The sequence below is a fragment of the Podarcis muralis genome, chromosome 13, assembly GCF_964188315.1.
Source record: "Podarcis muralis chromosome 13, rPodMur119.hap1.1, whole genome shotgun sequence".
NCBI lineage: Eukaryota > Metazoa > Chordata > Lepidosauria > Squamata > Lacertidae > Podarcis > Podarcis muralis.
Window position 1 is genome coordinate 22907138 of NC_135667.1, and position 27005 is coordinate 22934142.

Consider the following 27005-nt stretch of genomic DNA (forward strand, 5'->3'; position numbering starts at 1 on the left):
TGCACAGGGTTGTAGTTACTTATAAGCTCTCACTGGACCTACTTTCTCCACTGCATATTTCAGCTCCAAATTATAAATGTGATCGCCAGAACAATTTGATGGCCATTCTTGGAACAAAGTCCCCTGAGCTCACCTTCACTTTGGCCACTATTATAAACATGTACAAGATTCCTCAGGTGGGTGTTTTTGAGGATAGTGCTGAGATTGTGTGAGATATGAGCATCCAAAATGCTAAGTAAAGGGTTAATGCTCACAAGGGCTGCAACATTCTAAGAAAGAATCTTGTGATGTCATATACCTTGTGCATGAGGCAGTTGTGTAAGTTGGTACAGTTATGTCAGTTAATAACAGACTTTTTGTGTCAGAGACACTGAGCAGTAGGCCTGTTCAGTTCTGCTGCAGTATGCCTCAAAGTTTGTTGGTCTGTAAGGGTTTTAGTCTTAGTGATAAGCAGAGAGGGGGCTTGGAGGGGCATTTTTCCCTCTCTGCAGCTTGAGCTCCTCCACTTCTTTGGAGAAGAATATCAGACAAACCGTATGACTACTGAGACACCTTTCCAGGAACCAATGGATTACACCCTAAATTATGTTTATTTAGATTATTTCAAATTAAATGCATCAAGATTGCCTTGGCTTGAAATATCCATTGATGTGAACTAAGTGAAATTAGTTTAAGAATGCATCTAACCCATTGCTTCTAATGAGAAAGTCATCTAAATATATCCTGCTATGCATCTGCTGCTGCTGCTGCTGCTGCTGCTGCTGCTGCTGTTGTTGGTAGTAGTAGTAGTAGTAGTAGTAGTAGTAGTAGTGGCAGTAGTAGTAATTAAATTTGTATACTGCCCTTCATCTGAAGATGCTATCATTATTTTCCCCTAGTAAATGAAACATTCATTTAAACCAAAGTAGTAGCTGTGGACAAAAATAATCCATATTAGCAATGCATACCATTAATCCACACAATTTCTGTGCTATTCATATCATATATGTGTTTGCTTTTAGTTCACCTATGCCTGTCTTGACTCAAGGGTGACTGAAAGAAGACAGTACCATTCCCTGTACCAGATGGTCCCTAATGATGTCCATGAGTACAATGGGTTGCTTAAGTTACTTTTGCATTTCAAATGGACATGGATTGGTCTCTTTACAATGAAATACATTACTGGAGAAATTTTTTTGGAAGCATTAGTTCCACAGCTTACCCTGAATTACATCTGTGTTGATTTTATACGTAGAATATGGCCATTGGCTTATGCTGAAGGAATGACGGATTTGCTCCTTAGTGAATTTAATAAAATTTCAATTGTCATGACAAGCAAAGCCAATGTTTTTGTGGTCTATGGTAGTTCCATAGTGATGGACATTTTGATTGGGTATCTTCATATGGCACAACTTCCTATAGGTAAAGTATGGCTTGTGACAAGTCATTGGGATTTCAAAACCACCAATGAAAGGAGGTGGAATATGCACCATTTACAGGGTGCATTATCTATATCTCTACATTCAAATGAACCCCTGGGATTCAGGACATTTCTTCAGAGTCTGAATCCTTTTGAGAAAAAACAAAATGATTTGATCAAGGATTTCTGGGAAAAGACCTTCAAGTGCTCATTGAAAAATAATAATGTGGGTGAAGAGCCTAAGAAACGTTGCACTGAGGAAGAGAAATTGGAGAGTCTTCCATTACAGATCTTTGAAATGAGCATGACTGGCAGCAGCTATGCTGTGTACAATGTTCCTCACGCAGTGGCACATGCTCTACATGCTATTTATCAATCTAGATTCAAACAAAAATCACAGGTGGCTAGAGTGGATTTGCAGAATCTGCACCCATGGGAGGTAATTTAACCCACAGCACAGTATTTTCTGCTCTTGGCTGGCCTAGAATACCATATTATTCCACAGCTGTGTAAAAAAATATATCTCTCATGTACATAAACAGATCTTACATTTAAGGCTTTTTCTTTCCTATCAAATAGCTTGGTCAGAATTGCTGGCTTCCCTGTTTGCTATGTTATACATAGCACTTTCACTAATAATTCATCCACTTTTATGTCATACCTTGTAAATGAGCAAATATTGGTCTGGTTGTCTTCCCCTACTGACGTCCCTGATAGACCCTATGTATAGGTTGAGTATACAATTCTGCATTTTCCAGGGCTGCTGATAACATTCTCACTGCTGGCTAATATACCAGGAACACTTATTTTAAGAAAGAAACAGGGGGATTTTTTTTACTTTTTCATCTTTTATTAGAAAGCATCCTCATCATGTTGAGTTTTTGCCTGCACTTGAAAAAATATTCCTTTGTCTTCATTGATACATTTGGATACTTCTGAACCTATTGATGTCCAGTTTTGTGTGATGGATCCTAAGAGGGATTAACAGGTTTTTGACACTTTTACTGAATCAGGTGGAGGATCAGCCACCTCCAAGTATGCAGAAGAGATGACTCCTAATAAGTTAGCTGCCAGAGACCAGGCTGCCTACCTGAAAAATAACTATTACTCAGGTGTGACAGGCTGTTCCTCAAAGACCAAATTTCTTATGCTATGCTGATGATCTGCAGTGGGTATGGTCACTGTTTTTAAACAAAACTACCAATATTATGTAGTATTTTACATATTAACTTTAGAATGATTTTTTAAAGGTGAAACTAAATAAAATGTCTGGACTGGCATTTTACCCCTTTCTATATTTTTTGAATGTAGCTCCATCCCTTTCTAAGAAATCTCACATTCAACAACAGTGCTGGAGAGACAATACAGCTTAACGAACATGGAGAGATAATGGCAGGATTTGATGTGACCAACTGGGTAATGTTTCCAAATCAATCTTTTGGTAGAGTCAAAATTGGAAGGCTGGATCTTCAAGCTCCTCCAGGCAAGGAATTAACCATTCAGGATGAACGCATTGTGTGGCATAGAACATTTAACCAGGTGAGCTAGGAAGACTTTTAAATCTTTTTCTTCCAAATAACTGGAAATGGATTTTTCAAATGTGCCTGACGACTTTTTTTCAATATTGTTACATACACTCCAATTAGTGCACCCCATTCTGCAATCAGCAAAAGGTTTCAAGACCTCCAACATATACCCTGGGTTGGTTTCATTTAAAGAGGGTCACTGGAGACTCAGGAAATGCTTGTAATGTAAGGCTAATCTGTACATATATTCACAGTAAGCATAAGAAGTTGGTTCATAGCCCTAATTTCAGGTGTATAGTATTTCCATTGATTTCCCATCCTTCCTCCCATGATCCCAGGGATGGTCACAGATAAAACATCAGCAAATCAATCAAATGCAACATTCATAATACAGAAATAAAACAAGAATTAATAAATTAATTGTACACAGAAAATAAAAAAGGCAAAGAATAAATGAATAGCAGCTGGCCTTCTGAAAGAAGAGTGTTTTCAACTGCCAGCAAAAGAGTAAATGGTTGGCAGCAGAACTACTTAGGAAGGGGGATTCAAAAAATGGAACATTAAAACTAAGATGGCCCTGGAGTATGCTGCTTACTCACAGTCTTCAGGTAGTAATTTTATAAAATACGAGCAGGAAAATATATGGGGATATCATTCCCCATCAAATCTCCCCATGCCCCAATGGAATTAGAACCACCAATATCACAGCATTGTATTGTCCTACTAGGGAATTCAAGTCTATGTCTATTTCAGAATCAGTTTCAGGAGTGCTAATCATTTGATCACTTTCACAAACCCTTCAAAGTCATCTCTAGGCATCAGATGAAGACCAGCACCTTAATCATGGGCCAGCAGCAAATTGGTAGCCAGCGCCATTCTCTCAGTAGTGGTGTGACTGGTTGCCAATACTGTGTCCCAGTAAGCAGTCAAGCAATTTGCATCAGCTTCAGCCTCTTGACCAGCCTCAAGGGATTCCCCACATAGACACCGGGTTCTACAGCCCCCCTTGTTTCAGATGTTACAGAGAAGTAGAGTCCATTACGTCAACTCACAAGGATACCATGGCCAATGGCATCAAAAGCCATTGACATGTCCCCTGTCCTTCTCCTCATAACCAGGCATGAAACCAGACTGGCATGGGTCAGCCATGATACACTGGAAAAGAGATATAGGACATAGTATAGAATTAAGTGTGTTGGAAAAATTGTTGAGTAAGGATTTAAAATTTACAGATTGTGATACGTTGAAAGAAAACTTCATGAAGATTATATATAGGCTGTATTTTATGCCGAGTAAATTAGCGAAAATGTATAAATCAGAATTAAGTACCTGTTGCAAGTGTCAAGAAAGGGAGGGTACTTTTTATCATATGTGGTGGACATGTAGAATTCCGCAGGAATTCTGGGAGGTGATATATAATGAAATCAAAAAATGTTATAAAAAGACCAGAAACCTTCTTACAAGGTATATTAGGAACAGAAGTCCTCGCAGGACTGCAGAATTTCTTTAAGCAATTACAGCAGTCTGGGGTATATGCTCAGAAATAGAAAGAGAGAATGAACCCAACAAAGGAGGAGTGGCAGATACAATTATTGGAATATGCAGTATTGGCAAATTTAACCAACAGAATAAGAAATCAGCAAGATGGCGTGTTTAAGAAAATTGGAAAATGTTTGCAGAATCCCTCAAGAATTATGCAAAGCAAGATAAAGTGTTAGCAGAATTAATCTAAATGTAGCAGTTTAAATTCTTAAAATTATAGTGGGGGGAAAATTGAATAAAAGGGGAATTAGAATATGTAGTCTTAATTGATAAATAAATGGAACCATGGAAGGGGGAAAGATAAGTCTATTATTCAATGTGTGGTGATATTCAATGAAATGCGAATTGTAATGAAAATGATAAAATTGGACATTTATTTATAGATTCTTCCCACTTCTCTGTGTAATGACAAGTGCCGTCCTGGATACAGTAGGAAAAAGAAGGAAGGGGAGCCTTTTTGCTGTTATGAATGTGTTCCTTGTCCAGAAGGGAAGATTTCTAACCAGACAGGTAGGAGATATGGTTGTCACAGAGGTCAATGTGCCTTTGAAACTTAAGGTAGGTGTTTCCAGTACATTCCTGTACTACTAATTATTCTAACAGTATCATAACTGTTTTTAATGTACAGTTTTAAAATGTTGCATCTGTTGGGATCTGTTGGTAAAGGGTGAGTAATAAATTGAATATTAGTAAGTGCAGAATGAATTCCACAATTATCCAGCAAGACTGACGTGACTATATTTGGTATTTAGCTAATTTATTGTGCGTGCAGAACAAGGCCTGCGCATGCAATGGAACCTCCCTGCTGTTTCCCCCCTGCAGCACCTAAACCCATTCTGGGTTTCCCACAAGGCTCCAGGGAATAATTATGGAGTTCATGGAGAACAGGGGGAGGACAAGGGGGGAAGTGCCAGTGCATGCGTGGACCTCATTCACCATGTGCTTGGTCCACAGAGTGCTACATTGAAACCCACCATATGGCTTTAAAGGGGGGAAATAATCATGCTTAACATGTGCATCATCTTGTTTGAATGCTGAAAATATTCCATATGCAGTACACTTTCCACCAACAATGTAAACAATTCCTTTTCAGAAGTAGCCCAGTCCAAATTTGAGACATGTAGTAAAACAAGTTACTATTTAGACTTTCATGTTCTGACATCAGCAAGGGCCTTAGAAGGACACCAAATGGGTTTTATTATACAGTGGTGCCCCGCAAGACGAATGCCTCGCAAGACATAAAACCCGCTAGACGAAAGGGTTTTCCGTTTGCGATGCGCTTCGCAAGACGAATTTCCCTATGGGCTTGCTTCGAAAGACGAAAACATCTTGCGAGTCTCGCCATTTCCCCCCCCCCCGCTTCCCCCCCCTTTTTCAAAGCCGCTAAGCCGTTAGTAGCCTTTTGACAGCTTAGCTGCTAAGCCTTTAATAGCCGCTAAGCCGCTAAGCCGCTAAATCGCTAATAGCGCTAATCCGTTTAGCCGCTAATGGGGTTGCTTCGCAAGACGAAAAAACCGCTAGACGAAGAGAATCGTGGAACGGATTCTTTTCGTCTTGCGAGACACCACTGTATATCTTTTGCTAACTATTTGTATTGGAAGTAACATCTCTTATTCTATATTTCACTACAGAACTTTATTGTGAGACACATCACATCAAGGGGAAGCTGAATTTTCAAAAAATCATCTTCATTATAATTTTCCAATGATATATATAACAGAAAAATTCAATAAGCATTACTTATTCCATTTTTATTAACCCCACCATAGAAAAATAGATATAAAGCAAAACAAAAACAAAAAAAGATATGTATATTGAGAAACTGAAATTACATGATCTGAGAACCTATTCATCTCAATTTATTTCTTCAAATAAGTAAAACATGTGAATCAATAGAATGATTTTTTGATTTTTTTATTACTTATACCCTGTCCATCTGACTGGTTTGCCCCAGCCACTCTGGGTGGCTTCCAACAGATGTCTTTGAAAAGTTGTGTAGTTGTTTAACTGTTTGACATCTGATGAGATGACATTCCACAAGGCAGGTGCCACCACCAAGAAAGCCCTCTGCCTGGTTCCCTATAACTTCATTACTAGCAGTGAGGGAGCCACCAGAAGCACTGGCAGAGGAAGAGGAGTGCGGGTGGAATGCACATCCCCCGGCAGCGCGATCCCAGTAAGTGCCATCGCAGCTGCCACCCACCCGTGCTGGGTGCCACGCCCCTGCATGCAGCATACCCCGCCCCAGGATGTGCACCAGCCCCGCCCCCACCTGCTCTCCGCTCCCTGGTGCTGGAGCATGAAGCTCCGTGACTAACCAGAAGGCCCTCAGAGCTGGACATTATTGTCTGGGATGAAGAGGGCCTGAATATATACATATTCCTATATACAGGGCCTGAATTGTGCTCAGAAATGTACTGGGAGCCAACGTAGATCTTTAAGACCAGTGTTATAACATCATGCTCATTAGGATGGAAGGTGGCTGTGGCTTTTTAAATTAGTTTTATGCTGTCTGCTAGTTCTTCTAGGGCTGGCATAGCTTCCCCCCCAGTTCTGGACTAGGATCTGTGGAATAATGTGCCATATACCTCAAAACACCTTTTTTGCTGATATCTCACATCTGATGGAACTGTTCTTTGCTTAAAAGGAAAGATGGATAGTCTTCGCATGTGAGGAGTTTGCAGATGAATGACAACCCTTGGTTAATGAACTTGGAAATGAGGAGGGATTTAATGCAGCTCCAACAATGACTATAAAAGTATCCAATTTTTAAAAATTTTATTCTAGATATGGATGCCTGCACCGAATGTCCAGAAGATCAATACTCAAACTTCCACCAGAACCAATGCATTCCCAAAGTCATAACCTACCTTTCATACGAGGAACCTTTAGGAATGACTTTAGCTTTGTCTGCTCTTGCTCTTGCTCTGATCACAGCTTTGGTGATAATAATATTTGTGAAGCACCAGAACACACCCATCGTCAAAGCCAACAACCGAAGTGTCACCTACATTCTTCTCGTATCCCTCCTACTGTGTTTCCTCTGCTGCTTGCTTTTTATTGGAAAACCTGGGCAGCTAATTTGCTTACTCCGACAAACAACTTTTGGCATCATATTTTCTCTTGCTCTTTCCAGCTTGTTAGCTAAAACCATCACTGTAGTCCTGGCATTTATGGCTACTAGACCAGGATCCAGAATGAGAAAATGGATGGGGAAAAAGCTGACAAACTCTATCATGTTTTCAGGCTCCTTTATTCAAGCAGGAATTTGTACCCTTTGGTTGAGTATTTCTCCCCCATACGCAGATACAGACATGTACTCCGTCAATGGGGAAATTATAGCAGAGTGTAACGAAGGCTCAACTGTCATGTTTTATAGTGTCTTGGGCTATATGTGCTTCCTGGCCCTTGTCAGCTTCACGGTGGCATACCTTGCTAGGAGGTTGCCAGACACTTTCAATGAAGCTAAGTTCATCACTTTCAGCATGATGGTGTTCTGCAGTGTTTGGTTGTCCTTTGTTCCTGCCTACCTGAGCACCAAAGGAAAATACATGGTGGCTGTGGAGATCTTCTCTATCTTATCCTCCAGTGCTGGGTTACTGCTTTGCATCTTTTCCCCTAAATGCTATGTTCTTTTGTTCAGGGCTGACTTGAATAACAGGGAGCAACTAAAATCAGGAAAAGACTAAGTTATATGAGAACAGATAGCACTTCCCTCCACCACCCCCCTTTCAAGTATGCTATCTGAATGGTAGAATGAATAGTATAATGACCGACACATACAGTACTTCACAGAGGTTAAATATACCGAGAAACATCCTTTCTAAAGCTTTCTTGACCTGAAAATTAATCTCAACAATCTTAATGGACCTTTTCTTTGACATTTTAGTGAAATTATTTTCAAGTCAAGATCCACAAAGTGAAGTTGCATATTTATTCTCTTCATATTTGTCAGAGACTGCCTCCCGGTCTCAGCTCACAGAAGACCAACGCTAGCCATTAGAACGGTACAGAAGTCTTTATTGGCATTTAGTTTCCATTTCCAAACACTAGCGTGCGTCTCTACGTCTAAACCCTAGACCAGCGAAGCCTCGTCTGAGTCTCCGCCCCCTGTACACCAGCTTAAGACTCTAGCCTTACTCCACCTTCTACGTTTCTCCTTCCTCCTCTGGGTCCTACTACCCCCCTGGGTGCCTTCTTTCCGGGATGCCTCGGAAGCGGACCCTTCGGACTCCTCCCCTTCTCTCCGGCGGGCTTTGGGACCCGGCTCTCTCTCCGGACTGCCCATTGCGCCCCCCTCCTGTACATTTGAACTTGGCGCGCGCGCGCTGCCCCTGACCTTCCTTTTGACCGTTACCTCACTCTCTGATGCAGGCGTGGCTAACCCTGACTCATGTCCTTCCGCTGACGGAAGGCTGCCTGCTGCCGATGTTTGGGACTCCTCCCCCTTACTGCTCTCCGGTGGGAAAGTTGGTCCCGATTTCCAGCTGCTGCTCTCTAAATCCCCTCTGGCCCCTCCTTCCTGGGGTGTTCCCTCTGGCAACCCCCTGGCTCTGACCACTGGGGCCCCTTTCTGTGAATCCTCTGATTCACTGGAGAGACTTAGAGACCTCGGATGGCTACCCTCGCTGACTTCTCCCTCAGATTCCTCTCCCTCGGTCTCTACTTCCTCCCTCTCCTGTCCCTCTGCTCCTGAACCCCTGACATCCATCCCCCCCTCGAAGCCCCCCCTTCCCCCCTCCCCTCCTTCCGGTGCGGGTACTGGGTGCTCCGTCGTCGCGGGGGTGCTTGCCGGATACAGTTCATCCCCCATGTACTCGTCAACGTCGCTCTCCTCTGCTTCCATCTCTCTGTCTTCATGCTCGAACCCCACGTTGTCCCCCAACACGTCCATGTCCGTCTCGCCCCTCTCCCCCTCTTCGGGTGGTCCCCTCCAAGGACCCCTCAGCCACTTCCTGCGCCACTGCTCCTCTGGTTGATCGTCCCACCAATACGAGTGGTCTGAGGCAGACCCCGGTGGCGAACCCACCTGAGAGCTGGGGACTGGTGCCTGTTCCTCGTCCGAGTCGAACCCCAGGAATGTGCTGGCTGAAAGAGTGGGTGTGAAAAGCCAGTCATCGAAATACTCTGCTGGCATGGGCCTGTGCGGGAAGAGGGCATGAAACTCCTCTTTGAGCAGCGGTTCCTCTAAGGCATAGTCCGGTACCCAGCTGTTGGCACTGGCCGGGGTACCCTCTCTGGCTAGGAAATATTCTACTCCCTCTTCCCCCCATCTGGAGTCCAAAATCTCTGTGACCTCATTGATGTGTCCCTTCCTAGGCGGCCCCCTCACTCTGGGCCCTTCACTGCTCTGGTCTGGTGCGGTGTCTGGCTCCTGAAACCTATGAGGTGCTTTGTAGGGCGTGAGCACCGATCTATGGAACACCGGATGCATTCTGGAACCCTCCGGAAGAGCCAACCGGAAGGCCACTGGATTGACCTGCGCCTGGACTTGGTAAGGTCCTAGCTGCTTATGTCCTAGCTTCTTCTTAGCTAATGATCTGGTCGGCACTGCTTGCGCTGCTAGCCAGACCCAGTCACCCACCTGTATGTCTTCCCCAACTCTTCTGTGTCTGTCGGCCTGCACCTTGTATGCGTGCTTAGCTAGTTCTAACTGCCTCCTGAGCTGTTCGTGGACTTCCTGCAACTCTGACGCTAAGGCTTCCGCTGCCTGTGGCTCCCCCTCCCCCACTCTCTCTAAACCCGGGAAGGTTCTGGGATGCCTCCCGTTGTTGGCGAAGAACGGCGTCACCCCCGTCGACACGTGCTTCGTATTGTTGTAAGCGAACTCGGCGAGCGGCAGGTAGTCCACCCATGTCGTGGGCTGCTGGTTGGCGTAGCATCTTAGGTACTGCTGCATGACGGCGTTGACCCTCTCCGCTTGTCCGTTGGTCTGCGGGTGTCTCGCCGACGCCAAATTGACTTTGACGTTCAGAATGCCCATCAGCTTCTGCCAGAAGTTCGAGATGAACTGTCGCCCCCGGTCGGAAAGAATAGACCGTGGCAGACCGTGGACCTTGAACACGTGGTCTATGAACAGTTTGGCGGTCTGCTCTGCCGTGGCTACCTTCGCACACGGAATGAAGTGTGCCATCTTAGTAAACATGTCCACCACCACTAGCACTGCTGTCTTTCCCCTCGAGCTGGGCAGATCCGTGACGAAGTCCAGGGCCACCCTCTCCCACGGTTCAGACGGTGTCTGCAGCGGTTCCAGCAATCCCGCCGGCGGTCTGTGAACTGACTTGGCCCTTTGGCAGGTGTCACATCTCGAGACGTAATCCGCTACTTCCCCCCGCATCTTGGGCCACCAAAAGTCTCTGGCTACGAGTTCGACAGTCTTTTCTTTGCCAAAGTGCCCTGCGGTGGGAGCGTCGTGTAGCTGCTGCAGGACCCTTGCGCGGAGGTCATCTCCCGGCACGTAGAGTGCTCCCTTGTGGAGGAGCAACCCATCGCGAATCTGGAACTCGTCAGCCCTCGCTGTGCCCCTGTGCACCTCCTCCATCTTGGCCCGTGCGAAGGGGTCTTCCCGCAGCGCGCGACGTACGGCGTCCAGGTCCACGGTTGCCGACGCGCATGCCCACGCTTCCGGTGCGAAAATGTGCTTGGCCGCCGACGGTGCCGCCTCCTCCAGGTATTGCGGCTTTCTGGACAATGCATCCGCCATCACGTTGTTGTCGCCTGGGATGTACTCTATCTTGAAGTCGAAGTCCGCGAAGAACTCTGCCCATCTAATGTGTCTCTGGTTGAGGAACCTAGCCGTGCGCCAGTACTCCAGATTCTTGTGGTCCGTGTGGACCTGCACTGTATGTCTGGCTCCGATGAGGAAGTGCCTCCATGCCTTGAATGCTGCATGTATGGCTAGCAACTCCCTGTCCCAGATAGTGTAATTCTGCTCCGACTTGCTGAGCTTCCTCGAGTAGAAGGCGCACGGCCTCCAGTCCCCCTGCTGGTCTTGTTGCAACAGGACAGCTCCCACGGCTCTGTCTGAGGCGTCCGTCTCCACCCTCATGGGTCTGCTGGGATTCACATGCAGCAGCTGCTCTTCGGACGCGAAGAGACGCTTGAGTTTCTGAAAGGACTGCTCCGCTTGCTCCGTCCAGATGAATTTCTTCTTCTTGGAGCTGAGCGTGTCGGTGATGGCCGCTGTCTGCATGGCAAATCCCTTGATGAACTTGCGGTAAAAGTTGGCAAAGCCGACAAACCGCTGGACTTCCTTCCGATTGCGTGGGCTCTTCCAGTCCAAAACTGCGCGAACCTTGGCGCTGTCCATGGCGAGCCCCTTGTCCGACAACTTGTAGCCCAGGAAATCCACCTCCGTCACGTCGAACTGGCACTTCTCCAGTTTGGCGTACAGCCTGTGCTCCTTCAGTCTCTGCAGAACTTCCCTGACATCCCTCTCGTGCGCCTCTCGCGATTCTGAAAAAATCAGGATGTCGTCCAGGAAGCATACGCACTTCTTGTAAAGGAGCCCCGCCAGCACGTGATGCATAAAGGCTTGGAAAGTGTGAGAGCCATTTTGTAATCCGAAGGGCATAACTCTGTATTCGTAGGTGCCCAGTGGCGTGAACATGGCCGTCTTCCACTCGTCTCCGTCTCGCATGCGAATCAGGTTGTACGCGCCACGTAGATCCAGCTTGGTGAAAACGCGTCCTTTCCGCACCGTCGCGAGCAGGTCGTCTATCTTGGGCATGGGGAAAGCTGAGGGCTTGGTTTTCGAATTCAAGATTCTGAAGTCCACCACCAGCCTCCGTTGGGGCGTATCCCGCTTCTTCACAAAGAATACGGGACTGCCTCCCACCGCTTTCGACTCCCGGATGAACCCACGCTTCAAATTGTGATCTATGAACTCCCTGAGTTCTTGCAGTTCATCCTCAGACATGGAGTACAGTTTCCCAGTTGGCAGCGTCGCCCCCGGCAGGAGGTCAATCTTGCAATCATAGGGTCTGTGAGGGGGTAGCTTGTCCGCCTCCTTCTCGCAGAATACCTCCAAAAACTCCGCATACTTGTGGGGTACTGCTTGCAGCGTGCCCAACTGCAACTGCGGGTCCTCCTCTTCCCCTTCCGGGCTGGGTATAATGCAGTGTTCTGCACAGTAGGAGGAGCCAAAAGTCAGGTGGCGCTGGTACCACGCCAATGCTGGGCTGTGCCTGTGCAGCCATCTCATGCCTAATACTATAGGCGTGTCGGACAGCTGGGTGACATTGAAACTGATAACTTCCCGGTGATTCCCAATTTGCATCACCATAGGCGGCGTCTGCTGCACCACCTGCCCCCCTAGCAGTTCCCTGCCATCCACCGTGACAACCTTCAGGGGCAGTGTGGCTGGCAGTAATGCTACGTTGTGTTGTTGAATGAACTCCAATCCTATAAAGTCTGCGTTACTGCCAGAGTCAATTGTAATAGGCACTTCTAAGGTGAGTCCATTGGGCAGCTGAAGCGATGCGGTTAGCTGCACCACTGGCTTGGGCGGGAGGGGGTCTGTGGGCTGCAAAATCTCTGGGGACTTCCTCACTGACTCGTCTGGCTGGGCCCCAGTGCCTCCTCTTCCAGCCAGACCTGGTCGTTTCCCTGCTGTGGTGCTCTCTGCTGAGTTGTTTCCAATACTGTCACTGAAGCTGCAGTGTGCTTGAAACTCCTCTGGGGACACTCTTTCGCCATGTGCTCTGCACTCTCACATATATAACACTTCCTGTTCCTTCTAGGCAGCTTCGATTTTACTGCTCCCGGCGTTAAGGCTCTGGTAGCTGAGTGAGCCCTAGCACCGCCAATCTCCATCTGCTCCTCGCCCCCTCCCTGTGGAGGCGTGGACTGCGCACGCGCTGCCTCTCTGGGCAAGAGGGAGGGCACTCTCGCTGGTGAACGTCCCCAACGCCCTTCTTCTTTGCTCCACGGACGTTCTTCCTGCCTCACCCCAATAGACAACGCTCTTTCAACCACTTGCTGAGTGGTGGTGGGTCTCTCTCCCCTTGCCATCTCATCCTTGATCTGTGCATTCAGACCCTCCCAAAAAAGGTCTCTAACCGGCGGAGAATCCTTATCCCAATTCAGCGCGTTGACCAATGCAGAAAACCGGGAATGATACTGCCTTACGCTGGCTTTCCCTTGTCTTAGCCCAAATATGTCCCTCCGGGCAATGTCCAGGTCTATTTTGGATAAGAAACAGGAGTCCATCGCCTTAATGAACGCATCTGCGCTTTGGAGCGCTGGATCCTTATCTCTCCACAGGTTGCGCAGCCATGATTTCGCGTCCCCATGCAAATGAGACAAAATAAACCCCACTTTTTCCCGCTCATCTCTAAAGTCTCTTTCCAGCAGCTGCAGCGCAAACAGCACATCTGCTCTGAAATTGGGGTACTGCTGCAAATTCCCATCAAAATGAGATACAATGCTGCCTCCTCTCTTCCCCAAACCGATCCCCTCTGACCTGGGTGCTGGGATCCCCTGCTTTACAAGCCCTTCCAACCTGGCTTGAAGATCTCTGCATGCAGCTGCCGCTTCTTCCTCTCTCTTCCTGGATGCGATTATTTCAGCGTTGAGTAGCGTCACCGCTTCTTGCAGGGAAGCTATTTTCTGTTCTGTAGTCATCTTGCCTGACTCTTGTGAGCTCGCAAGGCACCAGTCTTCCACCCTCCCTGCCTCGCTTCCTTAGCGATGCTTGAGGCGAAGAAAACCGATGATAACTGGAGACGAGGCTTACTGTCAGAGACTGCCTCCCGGTCTCAGCTCACAGAAGACCAACGCTAGCCATTAGAACGGTACAGAAGTCTTTATTGGCATTTAGTTTCCATTTCCAAACACTAGCGTGCGTCTCTACGTCTAAACCCTAGACCAGCGAAGCCTCGTCTGAGTCTCCGCCCCCTGTACACCAGCTTAAGACTCTAGCCTTACTCCACCTTCTACGTTTCTCCTTCCTCCTCTGGGTCCTACTACCCCCCTGGGTGCCTTCTTTCCGGGATGCCTCGGAAGCGGACCCTTCGGACTCCTCCCCTTCTCTCCGGCGGGCTTTGGGACCCGGCTCTCTCTCCGGACTGCCCATTGCGCCCCCCTCCTGTACATTTGAACTTGGCGCGCGCGCGCTGCCCCTGACCTTCCTTTTGACCGTTACCTCGCTCTCTGATGCAGGCGTGGCTAACCCTGACTCATGTCCTTCCGCTGACGGAAGGCTGCCTGCTGCCGATGTTTGGGACTCCTCCCCCTTACTGCTCTCCGGTGGGAAAGTTGGTCCCGATTTCCAGCTGCTGCTCTCTAAATCCCCTCTGGCCCCTCCTTCCTGGGGTGTTCCCTCTGGCAACCCCCTGGCTCTGACCACTGGGGCCCCTTTCTGTGAATCCTCTGATTCACTGGAGAGACTTAGAGACCTCGGATGGCTACCCTCGCTGACTTCTCCCTCAGATTCCTCTCCCTCGGTCTCTACTTCCTCCCTCTCCTGTCCCTCTGCTCCTGAACCCCTGACAATATTCATCAGCCAAACAGAATTATTGACTGAAATTTCCATGAATAAATATAAAATAGGGACTGAAGGCAATAATATTATTGTTATTTTCTCTCTGTTGGAAAAACGCTACTGAAAATGGTGGTTCATGGACCAGTGCCTGTATGTAAGCAATTGGCTGCTGGTCTGTGGTGATTTCCCAGGAATTCCAGCAGTAGGAAGGGAAGGGAAAGGGCAGGCAGGACAAGGAGGAGGAGGAAGAGAAGAGGTGGAGGAAGGAAACTACCTGCCTATCTGCAGGGCCATAGCTAGGGGGTGGCAAGGTGGGCCACCACCATGGTGCATAGGCGATGGGGGGGCACATAGTTGACTTAAAAATATATATAAATATTGATTATTGCCTCATAAGAAATGGTGTTAAATAGAGGGTGAATTGAATGGGTGGAGGGGTTGGGGTTGGAAGAAAGGTGGAAAGAAGAGCTAATTTGTCCATGGTTAGGGGGCGCAATCTGGACAGTTCTGCCAGGTGCGCAAGATCACCGAGTTACGGCTCTGCCTATCTGCCTATGTCAAGGGGGAGGGGACTGGAGTTGCTGCTGCTGTCAAACCTGAATTGGGAGTAGGAAGACAGGATCCTTGGAAACACTGAGCCAGGGAAGGGAGGAGAAACCCATAAAGAAGCAAGGGGTGCCTGGTGGCCTCCTCAGGAGTAGTTTAGCAGACTCCCTTACCTGGACCTTGTGTATGGACCTTGTTAAGGTGGCATCTGTACTCTTTAGTTAAGTACTTCCCTTCCATTCCCAGATACAGACATGCAGTCACTGAATGGTTAATTCATATTTGAATGCAATGAGGGTTCAGCTACCGTGTTTAATTGTGTCTTGGGTTATATGTGTTTTCTGTCTGTTGTGAATTTCATTCTGGCTGTCCTAGCCAAAAAGTTACCTGATGGTTTTAATAAGAATAAGTATACAAATAATGCACTATTGTTGTGTCAAGAACATGCTGCAGAATAACCCCACAATAAAACACCAGTCTGGATGGGTCCCTTGTTTCTTTCCATCTATCTACCCCTGCCCAAACATGCTGACCCACGTAGAATATAACTCAAATTAATCAACCTTCTTAAGAGTCAACAGCCACCAACTGTTATTGATGTTTGCTTTTCAATTTATGCAAATTTTTATGGTTGGCAAGTAAAGGTAAAAAAAGTGAAGGACCCCTCGAAGGTTAAGTCCTGTCCAAGGCAACTGTGGGGTTGCGACGCTTATCTTGCTTCAGATCGAGGGAGCCAGCATTTGTCCACAGACACCTTTCCGGGTCTTGTAGCCAGCACGGCTAAACTGCTTCTGGCAAACGGAAACGCTGTTACCTTCCCATTGCAGTGGTACCTATTTATCTACTTGCACTGGCATGCTTTTGAACTGCTAGGTTGGCAGAACCTGGGACAAAGCAACTGGAGATCACCCCGTCACGGGGCCTCAAACTGCAGACCTTCTGATCAGCAAGACCAAGAGGCTCAGTGGTTTAGACCAGTGTTTCCCAACCTTTTTTGGGCAAAGGCACACTTGTTTCATGAAAAAAATCTCGAGGCACACCACCATGCCAGATGGGGAAAGGTCACTTTTTACTTATTCACTTTTTGAATAATAAGAATTATACGTCATGGGGGGGGGGGCAGGATTTTAGAGATGTTTAGGTGGGGCATGGCCCAAAAAAAAGGTTGGGAACCACTGTTCTAGAGCAAGTAAAGCTACCCCAGAGGGGGAAGGGTGGATTGAAAAAGTGGAATGAGGACAAGAGCCTATTCTTGCCAGGCTGCTGCTACACCCACTGGTCTTCCAATTGATCCAAATTGGGTCGCAGTGCCAAGTGCAACCGTGCAAACTATATGGCCAAAGATTTAAGAAGCTGGTCCCCCAAGTGCAATGTGTTTGGGTTCAATGTGGAAAAAGTTGACAGCGGCGGGTCTGCACTTGGAGGGCAGGAGCTCTCCAAGGTTTCCAAGGCAGGGATCGACGCCGGGAACTGATGTGCCTGGGATCCTTTTCGTGCAAAAACACACCTACACTCTGCCCGCTGAGTCACGACGCGGAAGCCTCTGTGGTTGTTTGATGCTTGTTCAGCATTTGGCGGTCATTCTGGGGGGTTGGGGGGTGTCTGGAAGAGGGGCAGCCCCCCGCCAAGCCCCTCGAGGCCCCGTCTCGGCTGCCCCTCGCCTCCTTCCCACGGCTCCCGGGGCTCCTTCCAGAGAACAGGAAGGCCCGTGACCTGGGGCGTGTGTATCCCCCCCCAGTCTCGGGCGCCTTCCTCAACCGTTCAGCGGGGGTCCCAGGGGTCGGTTTCCCCCTCCGGGACGAGGCGCAGGACTCCCGCCAGGTCCGCCCGGCACTCCCAGGAGCAGGCGGCCGACAGGCGGCCGGCGGGCGCAAAGGGGCCTCCAGCGGCGGGAGCTTTTGCGAGGCCAGCTACCGCCGCCAGGCTGCTGCCGCTCGCCATGGCAAGCAGGAAGCCCCCCGGGCTCTGGGCACCGAGAGGATGCTACGCGGCGGGACCATACGCGGGCAGCGGAGAAGAAGAAGGGCGGTGGGAGAGGGGCGGTTCTCGAGGGGGGAACTCAGCTTCCCAAGATCGCGGGGCTCACCGGACGGTTCTTCCCCGCAGGAACTTCCGCCCTTCCGCAGCTTCAACCGTAGACGTATTAGCATATGATAGGATGAAAGCTGGCCATAGAGAAAAGGCAAAGTTTGGCTGTCCGCAGCCTGGATTCCCGGGTTTCTTTCGACGTTACAGCCCCGTGACGTCAGCGCCACGCAGGCAGCCAGATGGCGAGAGCCCCGCGCTGGGCGGCCTCTCCTCGCCGCCACCGCCCCGCCTCTCGCCGCCCGACTCGCCCGCCTCCCTCCCACGGCACACCAGGCAACGTTCCGCGGCACACTAGTGCAGTGTTTCCCAACCTTTTTTGGGCAAAGGCACACTTGTTTCATGAAAAAAATCTCGAGGCACACCACCATTACAGCCCCGTGACGTCAGCGCGCAGCGTCACGCCGGGAGGGACATGAATTGCTAGCAAATTACTTAATCACCTCCTTGCGGGCTGGCTCATCTTCTCCGAAGGCAGAACCCCATTAATTAACAGCACAGACTCACACCATAGCCAAGACGAGGGGGGAAAACCTCAGTCATGCACAGTCATGCACATGTGGGGGCTAAATGAGGACAAAGACCGGGCAGAGAGCAGGGTTCAAATCACCCCACCTGGCCAGGACAATCCCTGGGTGCTCCCTTGGGCCACTCGCCTGACCCACCTCGCAGGGCTGTTGTTGCGAGGATAACACGGGGAGAACCACGCGCGCCCCCGGGAGCTCCTTGGAGGAGAAAGCGGGCGATGAATGCAATGCACGAAATATATGAGAGGCGACCAGGTTTAGCCGGTGAGGGGCCCCCGCCAGCCTCCGCTTCCAACACCCGGCGCAATGGCGCCAAAGTTTCCCCCCGGGCTCGGCTCGGGGAGCAGCGCTGCTCCCCCCCGGCTCCCCTTCGCCCTCCCGGCTCTCTCTGCCGCCCACTGGGGACCCCCCATACCTGCCAAGTCCGGAGCGCCGGTGGAAGTTGCATGCATGCATGCAGGGCGCCACGTTGCCATTGCATTGCACTGCACTCCATGCAACGCCTGCACGCATGCATTGCCTTGCACGCCCGCCAAGGGGTCTCCCCGCGGTCCGATGCGTCCCCTCCGGCGCGGATGCAGCATTGCAAAAATAAAAAACCCCCGATGCAGCCCTACCTGGGGGGCAGCCTCCGCCTCCGCCGCTCCGCCTCCGCGGGGATCCCCAGGCTCCATCCTGCCGCCCGATCTCCGGGGGGCGCAGGCAGGCTGCGCGGGGTCTGCGCGGAAGAGCCCCTGCCCGCCCGGCCGCCGCCGCTGCGCTCATTCCATGGCCGGGAGAAGAGCGCTTCAAACAAAACGCCCGGCCCGCCAGGCCACGCTGGGAAACGTAGTTCGCGCACCCCGCGTGGGCGCGGAGCCCAAGGGCGAGGGGACTACGGATCCCGGCAGCCCCCGCGCCGGGGACGGAGGGGGAGAGGCCGGGTGCAGGGATGGAGGGACGGGTGGGCGAGCGAGTGAGTGAGTGGCAGCCGCCAAGCCTTGGCCGAGAGCCAGGAAGGGCCTCCCCGGAGGAGGAGGAGGAGGAGGAGGAGGGAGGCACAGAGCGGGAGGGAGGGAGGGAACCCCAGGGGTCATCTAGTGACGGCGCCCCAATCGAAAATTTGACTTTAAAAAAAAATATAAATCTTTCAATTTTTTAATTTTTCCCGCGGCACACCAGGCAACATCTCGCGGCACACTAGTGTGCCGCGGAACAGTGATTGGGAAACACTGCACTAGTGTGCCACGGAACACCGGTTGGGAAACACTGGTTTAGACCACAGTGATTGTACTAAGAGTTATTATGCAGCGCCAAGTCAGCACCATTACTCTTTTTCATAGACCCAAGCGAAGACAGACAAAGAATGTCCTTTCAATGTTTTATTCACTCTCACATTTGTTAATACACTTATATGTAGTAAATCACTTCAATATATGCATCCTAGTTTCATAATCTAGCACTAGTTGATACACTATTCTTATGCAGCACAAGCTTAAGACTTGTTGACTTGTTATTATTATTATTATTGCTGCTATCAAACCTTCTCCAGAGAATTCAGCAGCATTTTTGTGTATGTTTCTTCTAATATACTAATTGCAATGTAATTTCCCCCTAAAAACCTTTTACAAGAAATTTACCTCAATAGAATACATCTGTATGTTATTTTCACCAACACATGTGACTTTATTGATGTATTGAGTGCTTTTGCTTCAGTATCCAGTGTTGTGATGTATCACAGGCCATTGTTTTGTTCATAATGCTAATTAGCATTTATATGAAGCTATTTGTAGAGCTTAGGATGTTTGGGGAAAGCTATTACAGAATCATAGAATTACAAAGTTGGAAGGGCAACAAGGGTCATCTAGTTCAACCCCCTGCACTGCAGGAATCTCAACTAAAGCATCCATGGCAGGTGGCCATCCAGTATTTGCTTAAAAACCTCCAATGAAATCTGAATGCTCTGTGGATGAACTTAACTCTAGCACTGGTTAGATCTGAATCTACCAGGCTATATAACGCTGGCTACTTATTATTCATCAAAGGACAAAATAATATGTCTATGATTCTGGTGGAAAGAAGAAAAAATCTTCTAGCACTTTTGTAATAATAATAATAATAATAATAATAATAATAATAATAATAATAATAATAATAATAATAATAAAATAATAATAATAATAATAAATTTTATTTATATCCCGCCCTCCCCAGCCGAAGCCGGGCTCAGGGCGGCTAACAACAATCAAATAATCAAACAGTCAAATCATCACACATTCTAAAAATATTTCATTATAAAAATTAATTAAAATCAAATTGATGGCAACCGATTAAGCAAAATTCTGTGCAGGTTGCCAGAGGAGGGAGTCAGGCTGCACCCTGACCAAAGGCCTGGTGGAACAACTCTGTCTTGCAGGCCCTGCGGAAAGATGTCAGGTCCCGCAGGGCCCTAGTCTCTTGTGACAGAGCATTCCACCAGATTGGAGCCGCAGCCGAGAAGGCCCTGGCTCTAGTTGAGGCCAGCCTAACCTCTCTGAGGCCTGGAACCTTGAGGATGTTATTATTTGCAGACCGTAGGTTTCTCTGTGGGGCATACCAGGAGAGGCGGTCCCGTAGGTACGAGGGTCCTAGGCCGTATAGGGCTTTAAAGGTTAAAACCAGCACCTTCAACCTGACCCTGTACTCCACCGGGAGCCAGTGCAGCTGGTATAGTACCGGATGAATGTGATCTCGCAGTGAAGACCCCATAAGGAGTCTCGCCGTGGCATTCTGCACCCGCTGGAGTTTCTGGGTCAGTCTCAAGGGCAGCCCCACGTAGAGCGAGTTACAATAATCCAGTCTGGAGGTGACCGTCGCATGGATCACGGTGGCTAGGTCAGGGCGAGAGAGATAAGGGGCCAACTGCTTAGCTTGGCGGAGATGAAAAAATGCCGCCTTTGTTATAGCTGTAATCTGCGCCTCCATAGAGAGGGAGGTATCGAAGATTACACCCAAACTCTTAACGGACGGTGCTGGCACTAATTGCACCCCCGCAAGAGATGGGAGTTGCCCCCTCGATCCCATATCGTCCCGCCCCAGCCGGAGGACCTCTGTCTTCGAAGGATTTAACTTCAACCGGCTCTCACGTAACCATCCAGCCACAGCTTCCAGACATCTGGTCAGTGTGTCTGGGGCCGAGTCAGGATGGCCATCCATCAACAGATAGAGTTGGGTGTCATCAGCATACTGATGGCAACCCAGCCCAAAACTCCGGACAAGCTGGGCGAGGGGGCGCATAAAGATGTTAAAAAGCATCGGGGAGAGAATCGCACCCTGAGGCACTCCATACACCAAGGAGTGGCGCGATGACAATTCCCCCCCAAGCGCCACCCTCTGTCCCCGACCAGAGAGAAACGAGCGCAGCCATTGAAGGACTGTGCCCTGGATCCCCACGTCGGCAGAACGCCTTGCCGACGTGGGGATCCAGGGCACAGTCCTTCAATGGCTGCGCTCGTTTCTCTCTGGTCGGGGACAGATCTAGAAGAATCAGCAGCCCTGACCCGCCTCGATCCAGCTGCCTGCAGAGATCATCTGTTAGGGCGACCAGAGCCGTCTCGGTCCCATGACCAGCGCGGAAGCCGGACTGGAATGGATCCAGAGCAGATGTTTCACGGGTCAAGAGGACAGGTGGTGGGCTTTCCAGCTTGGAGGAATCTGTCCACATCGGCTGGAGATATCTGGTCAAAGTGGTCCAATACTGGACCCGAGGACAGTCGAGGGCCTCCAGTTCCTTTATTGTATCCAAATTGGCAGGGAGGTCATGGCGGAGCAACAGGACCTTCTCCGCAAAAAAGCTCGCAAATGCCTCACAGCTGTGTGTCAGATTGTTATTTAAATTTGGCTGTCCTTCAAGGGACGTTAAAGACCGAATTATACTAAATAATTGCGCCGGGCGAGAGCTAGCGGATGCAATGGAGGCCGAGAAGTAAGACTTCTTAGCGGCCTTCACTGCCATCTCATAGGTTTTCATAAAAGCCCTATAAGATGTTCTTGAGGCTCCGTCACGGGCACCCCGCCATACTCGCTCTAGCCGTCTGAGGTCCCGCTTCATTTTCCGAAGCTCCTCGGTAAACCAGGGAGCCCGGTTTCTGCGGGGTCGCAGAGGGCGCTTAGGTGCGATCTCATCGATGGCTGCCAGGAGCTGGGTATTCCAGCCCTCAACAAGCTCAGTCAATGAGTCGCCAGGGGGAGCAAGGTCCCGCAAGGCTTGACGGAATCTATCAGGGTCCATCAGCCCCTGCGGGCGAGTCCAAATCGGCTCGCCACCTAAGCAGGGTGGGGGTGGAAAGTCAACCCTGGCTTTCAGAGCGTAGTGATCAGACCATGGCACCTTCATTGAAGGAGACATGATCACATCTATACCGGCGCCAAAGATCAAATCCAGCGTGTGGCCTGCTTGATGTGTGGGGCCCGAAACAAACTGGGAGAGCCCTAGTGTCGCCATGGAAGACACCAGGTCCAGAGCCTGTGAGGAGGGAGTGGCATCAGCATGGAAGTTGAAGTCTCCCAATACCAATAGGTTAGGGAACTCCAAGGCCCAGCCGGCCACCGCCTCCAGCAGGCCTGACAGGGTGGCTGCTGGTGCGCTAGGTGGCCAGTACACCAGCCAGACAGCCAAGCTCTCCTCGGAGCCCCACACTAGGCCAACACATTCAATGCCGGGGATTGATGGTGATGGTAGAGCCCTGAAATGACAATCTTCCCGGATTAATAATGCCCCCCTGGCCCACAGTCCGTGACTGGTGGAGGACGGAGAAACCCGGGGGCGCCATCTCTCGTAAGGTAACAGTTACCCCTTCGCGCACCCAGGTCTCCGTCACACAAGCCAGGTCGACCCCCTGCGAGGTAAAGAAATCTCGCAGGGTGGTGGTTTTGTTGCCTATAGACCTGGCATTGCACAACACCAGTGAAGGAGGTAATCCTTGCTCACCCTACCCTCGTCTCTCGGGATGGGGCGCAGATTGGAAGGGGTACGAGCATATCCGTATCTCGATCCCCTTCGCCTATAACATCTGCCCCCACCGCCATACCTCCCTCGCCCCTCCACGGTAGCAATCCCAAGCCTCATACCAGCCTCCATTTACAAAAATGGAAAACAAAACAACCAAAAACAATTATGCCCAAACAAAACCAATCCCCACCCCACTCAATATCCAACCCCAAAACAAAACAAGACGGAACAAAACAAAAATACATAGATAAAAACCACCATTCACGGTGGTACAACAAAGTAAACAATAAAAACACCTTTAAAACACCTTAAAATATATATTATGCATATATAAATATGCGTGATACAACTTCAGAAGTCAACAACACAGTGGGGAAATGATAATTGACATTGACATTCAGTACATGCTAGCAACACACCAAAAAAACAAGATTCTGAAAAAGAGCTATAAAACCCTTGTATCCTTCAGAACTAGGTCCAGGTATTGGCAGGGCTCCATCATTCTTCTGTTAGATAATCTCTCTTATATGTTAGGTTATATATCCACTTCCTGGCTTTAGAAACAATATGCAATGCAGTAGAGGGCACCATGGAAACTGACATTTGGAAGGGGCATTTTGTCAACAGGATCATGATGATGATGATGCTTATATTGTTGTGTCATATTGTATGCAAGACACATTTCATTAATTGCAGCATACATGATGATTGTCTCCCTATTCCTTATGAATTTTACCAATGAGGTGACCTTTTCATTGGTGGGATTGTTTCTCAAGTCGTGTTCCTCTATAATACAGCCTCTTTCAAGCCTGTGGACGTGGGATTCGGCTGGCACCTTTTGCGCCTCCCCTACTCGCGGGGAAACCCGGTTTCGGGGATCCGGAGCGACGTGGGGTTAGCGGCGCGGTGCTTTGAATTGACTGCTTCTTTCACAGAGTGAAGCCGCATTGCTGTTGCCGGAGAGCGCTGACTTTTTCCTGTGGACAATTGGACTTTAAACAACTACCCATGAGTAGAACGGAAAATTGGATCTTTAAACAACTTAATTTGGCACCAAAACGGGAAGGTTTCAAACAGGAAGTCCGCCTTCCTCTTTTGTAAATAGATTGAAGCAAAGGCGCTGCAAGCTAAAGTCTTGGAAAGCCTCTTCTAAAGGATTAAATTTCCATCGGTTAAAACTACTAAACCCCCTTGGAAGCAGGAGAAGAGGGGGGAAATTTTAGATTGCCTAAGCCTGCAGGAGAGAGAGTGAAGAAAGATAAATTACCACCGTTTTGAACCTGGGAACGGGCTGCCAGTAGGATTGACATTTTGGGAAAGTTCATTGACTGTGAATAAAACGTATGTTGACAGACAGTTAAATAAGAGAAATATATTGTTTCCATTGTTTCCTTTTGCACTTAAAAAGGAGCAAAAGTAGCTGAAAATTGAAACTAATTTTGTTGCTGGATCTGCGTTTAAAAGGACGGATACAAATAGAAATTCTTTCCTCTAGAGGGAGCTTTTGAAACTGTTGCAGGAGTGGAGTTGGGGAATTTTCCAGCTGCAGAGATTAAAGACCGTGAGAATCAGAGATTGACCTTGGACAAGAATGTCGACAGAAGAAGCCTTAGTGATTGCATTTTGCAAGATAAGTGCTTAATTGGAACAGCTACATGAGAAGACGGATGTGATGACTACTAAAATTGATAATTTGGGACAAAAAATGACTGATCTGGGACAAAAAGTGAATACCTATACAGAAACTTCTCAGGAATCGATTCAGGAATCCACTTTGACATGGCAAGTTGTGAAGAAGACGAGGGAGAAAGCTGTTGTTGAACCTCAAGTAATACAAGTGGAGAGAGCCCCAGCCGTTCAGAGGCAATTTGATGAATATAAGCTGTTGCCTTCTACGATTGAATTTAGAGAAAGCCAGATTTGGAGGGATGGAGTCCCGCTTGGATTGGAGAAGGAAAGTTGGATAGATCCCCTTATGCAGGGATGCTCTGGTTTTTGGGATCTGGATTTGGGTCAGGGGGAGATTGGAGTTGTGGGGGCCTTTAGCTTCAGAGGGATTTTGAAATATGCTCTGAAATATCTTATGGACTTTAGTTTTGACTATGGAGAATGGGCTGAAGGAATAAAGACATTGTTAGGTTGGAGTTTCCCCGAGATCTACTCCTCAGCGCCAAAGGGAGGAAATTAAGAAAAAGATCAGCAGAAGATAAAGTTAAGTGCATGTATAAATATGAAGAAGATCTGCAGAAGGGACATGGAAAAGAGTTAAGAGCCTCGGACAGAAGATCACCAGATTGATGGACCATATGGAATTGATAGAAAGGACTGACAGAATCCGAGACCAGGGAGAAGAGACGGTGAAAGAAGATTGGAAAAAAGTTTAAAATTTATTTAGAGAAATATTGTAAAATTAATGAGTGTTAGAAAAATGTTGGAATGAAATTACATGGCTTTAGTAATTATTTAGTAGTTATTAGGAGTTAAGTTCAAATAAGTTTTAGGCTTTTAATGCTAAGATAAGGTTAAAATAAATCAAGACAATTAAATGACAGAAAACAGTGAAAGATGGAAAGGATTTGCTGAAATAATTAATAACTAGAATACAAAAAAGGGAGGTGTGAAGAGGTCGATGAAACAAGTTAATGAAAGACAAAGATATGGAAATATTGGATGTGTTTATAACTGTTTTTGCTTTTGTTTTTGTTTTGATGTATTGTGTCTTTTTTGTTGTTTTTTTCTTTATGTATTGTAATGTATTGATTTGTATTGTTTACTTTTTCTCTTTTTTTACTTCTATCTGTAATCTTTAAACTTTTAATAAATAATATTTCTTTTAAAAAAATATAATACACCCTCTTTCATGGAACAGCCTTCACAGATTGTGATTGGTGAGGGCATGTAAGACACCATCCTCCTCTTCCACCTCCTCTCTCTTTCTCTCTGTCACACACACATTGTTGTAATGTGTTCAGATCATAGTTACCATAACACATATTTAATGAATATTGCATTTATTTATTGTGGGTGTGATGAAAGTATCATGCTGGCAATGCTTGGACTGGTTAGTCAATATTTTGCCCTCTATATTCTATTGCTGGGCACAAGACATTAGTAAGCCTTTCCTCATAAGTGCCAATGAAATGAATGAATGGATCTGGTATACTTCTGTTTGCCCCTGCAAAATGACTCCTACAGGAATATACAGTGGTACCTTGATAGTGCTTCTATCATAAACATCACATGTTGTTTATTTAACCAGACTGATTCATTTTTGTTCTACAAAGGGTCCCTTTCTGCATCTCCTACCTCCCATAAATTAATACAGCTCTAAGGCTTCAGCAAAACTTAATCTGACCTGCTTATTGCAGAATCAAGATCCCCATGTTCAAGGGGGAAGTCATTTTGTAACTATTCTCTTTTTCTATTTCCATTGGACAAATTATATCATTTAGGGAAAACTCATATAGTATTCTGAACAAGGGCCTTGCCTTGCCTTGCCTTAAAGTAACTCGGTCTCAATTCACCTCAACATGACTCTGACGCATCTTTTTATACAATATGTGAAGGAGCACAGCAAATAAATCACTTGCATAAGAGACTGGTTGAATTGTGGTATCACATCCATAGGCTTCGGACAGGGCCACACACCCCGGAATCCTTTATCAATATACGGGGCAGGTGATGGCGCTACGTCCCCTCTTTCATCTACAGAGCAATACCAATGCATAACCACCAATACCAAGAAAGTTGTGATGATTTGCTATGAGGTAGGCAAAAACCAAGTGGCTGTTGCCAATTTGCCAGGCCCCTCAACAGCGACCAACCAAGGTCCATACCAAGGTCAAGGAACGAAAACCTTATAGGGTGGGAGGGTGGGGAAAGCAGCAACAGCTGGCAGGCAGCAAAGAGGGAGATCCCTGGCTGCGTC

At 48.0% G+C, this 27005-nt stretch overlaps 1 protein-coding gene across 1 annotated transcript; it reads left to right on the forward strand.

The window, feature by feature from the left end:
- Positions 1–794: 794 nt before the first annotated feature.
- On the forward strand, positions 795–8162 carry LOC114583133 (vomeronasal type-2 receptor 26-like). The gene is made up of 3 exons (XM_077917179.1): positions 795–2938; positions 4851–4977; positions 7255–8162. The coding sequence occupies exons 1-3, from the start codon at positions 2789–2791 to the stop codon at positions 8154–8156; spliced, it is 1179 nt and encodes a 392-aa protein (XP_077773305.1). The 5' UTR covers positions 795–2788; the 3' UTR covers positions 8157–8162.
- Positions 8163–27005: the final 18843 nt, after the last annotated feature.

Bases quoted from the DNA above. Each gene is read 5' to 3' on its own strand.
- LOC114583133 (XM_077917179.1), top strand. From the start codon at position 2,789: ATGGCAGGATTTGATGTGACCAACTGGGTAATGTTTCCAAATCAATCT. The intron at 2,939-4,850 runs GTGAGCTAGGAA...ATTTATTTATAG, and splicing joins GGCATAGAACATTTAACCAG to ATTCTTCCCACTTCTCTGTG. The intron at 4,978-7,254 runs GTAGGAGATATG...ATTTTATTCTAG, and splicing joins GAAGATTTCTAACCAGACAG to ATATGGATGCCTGCACCGAA.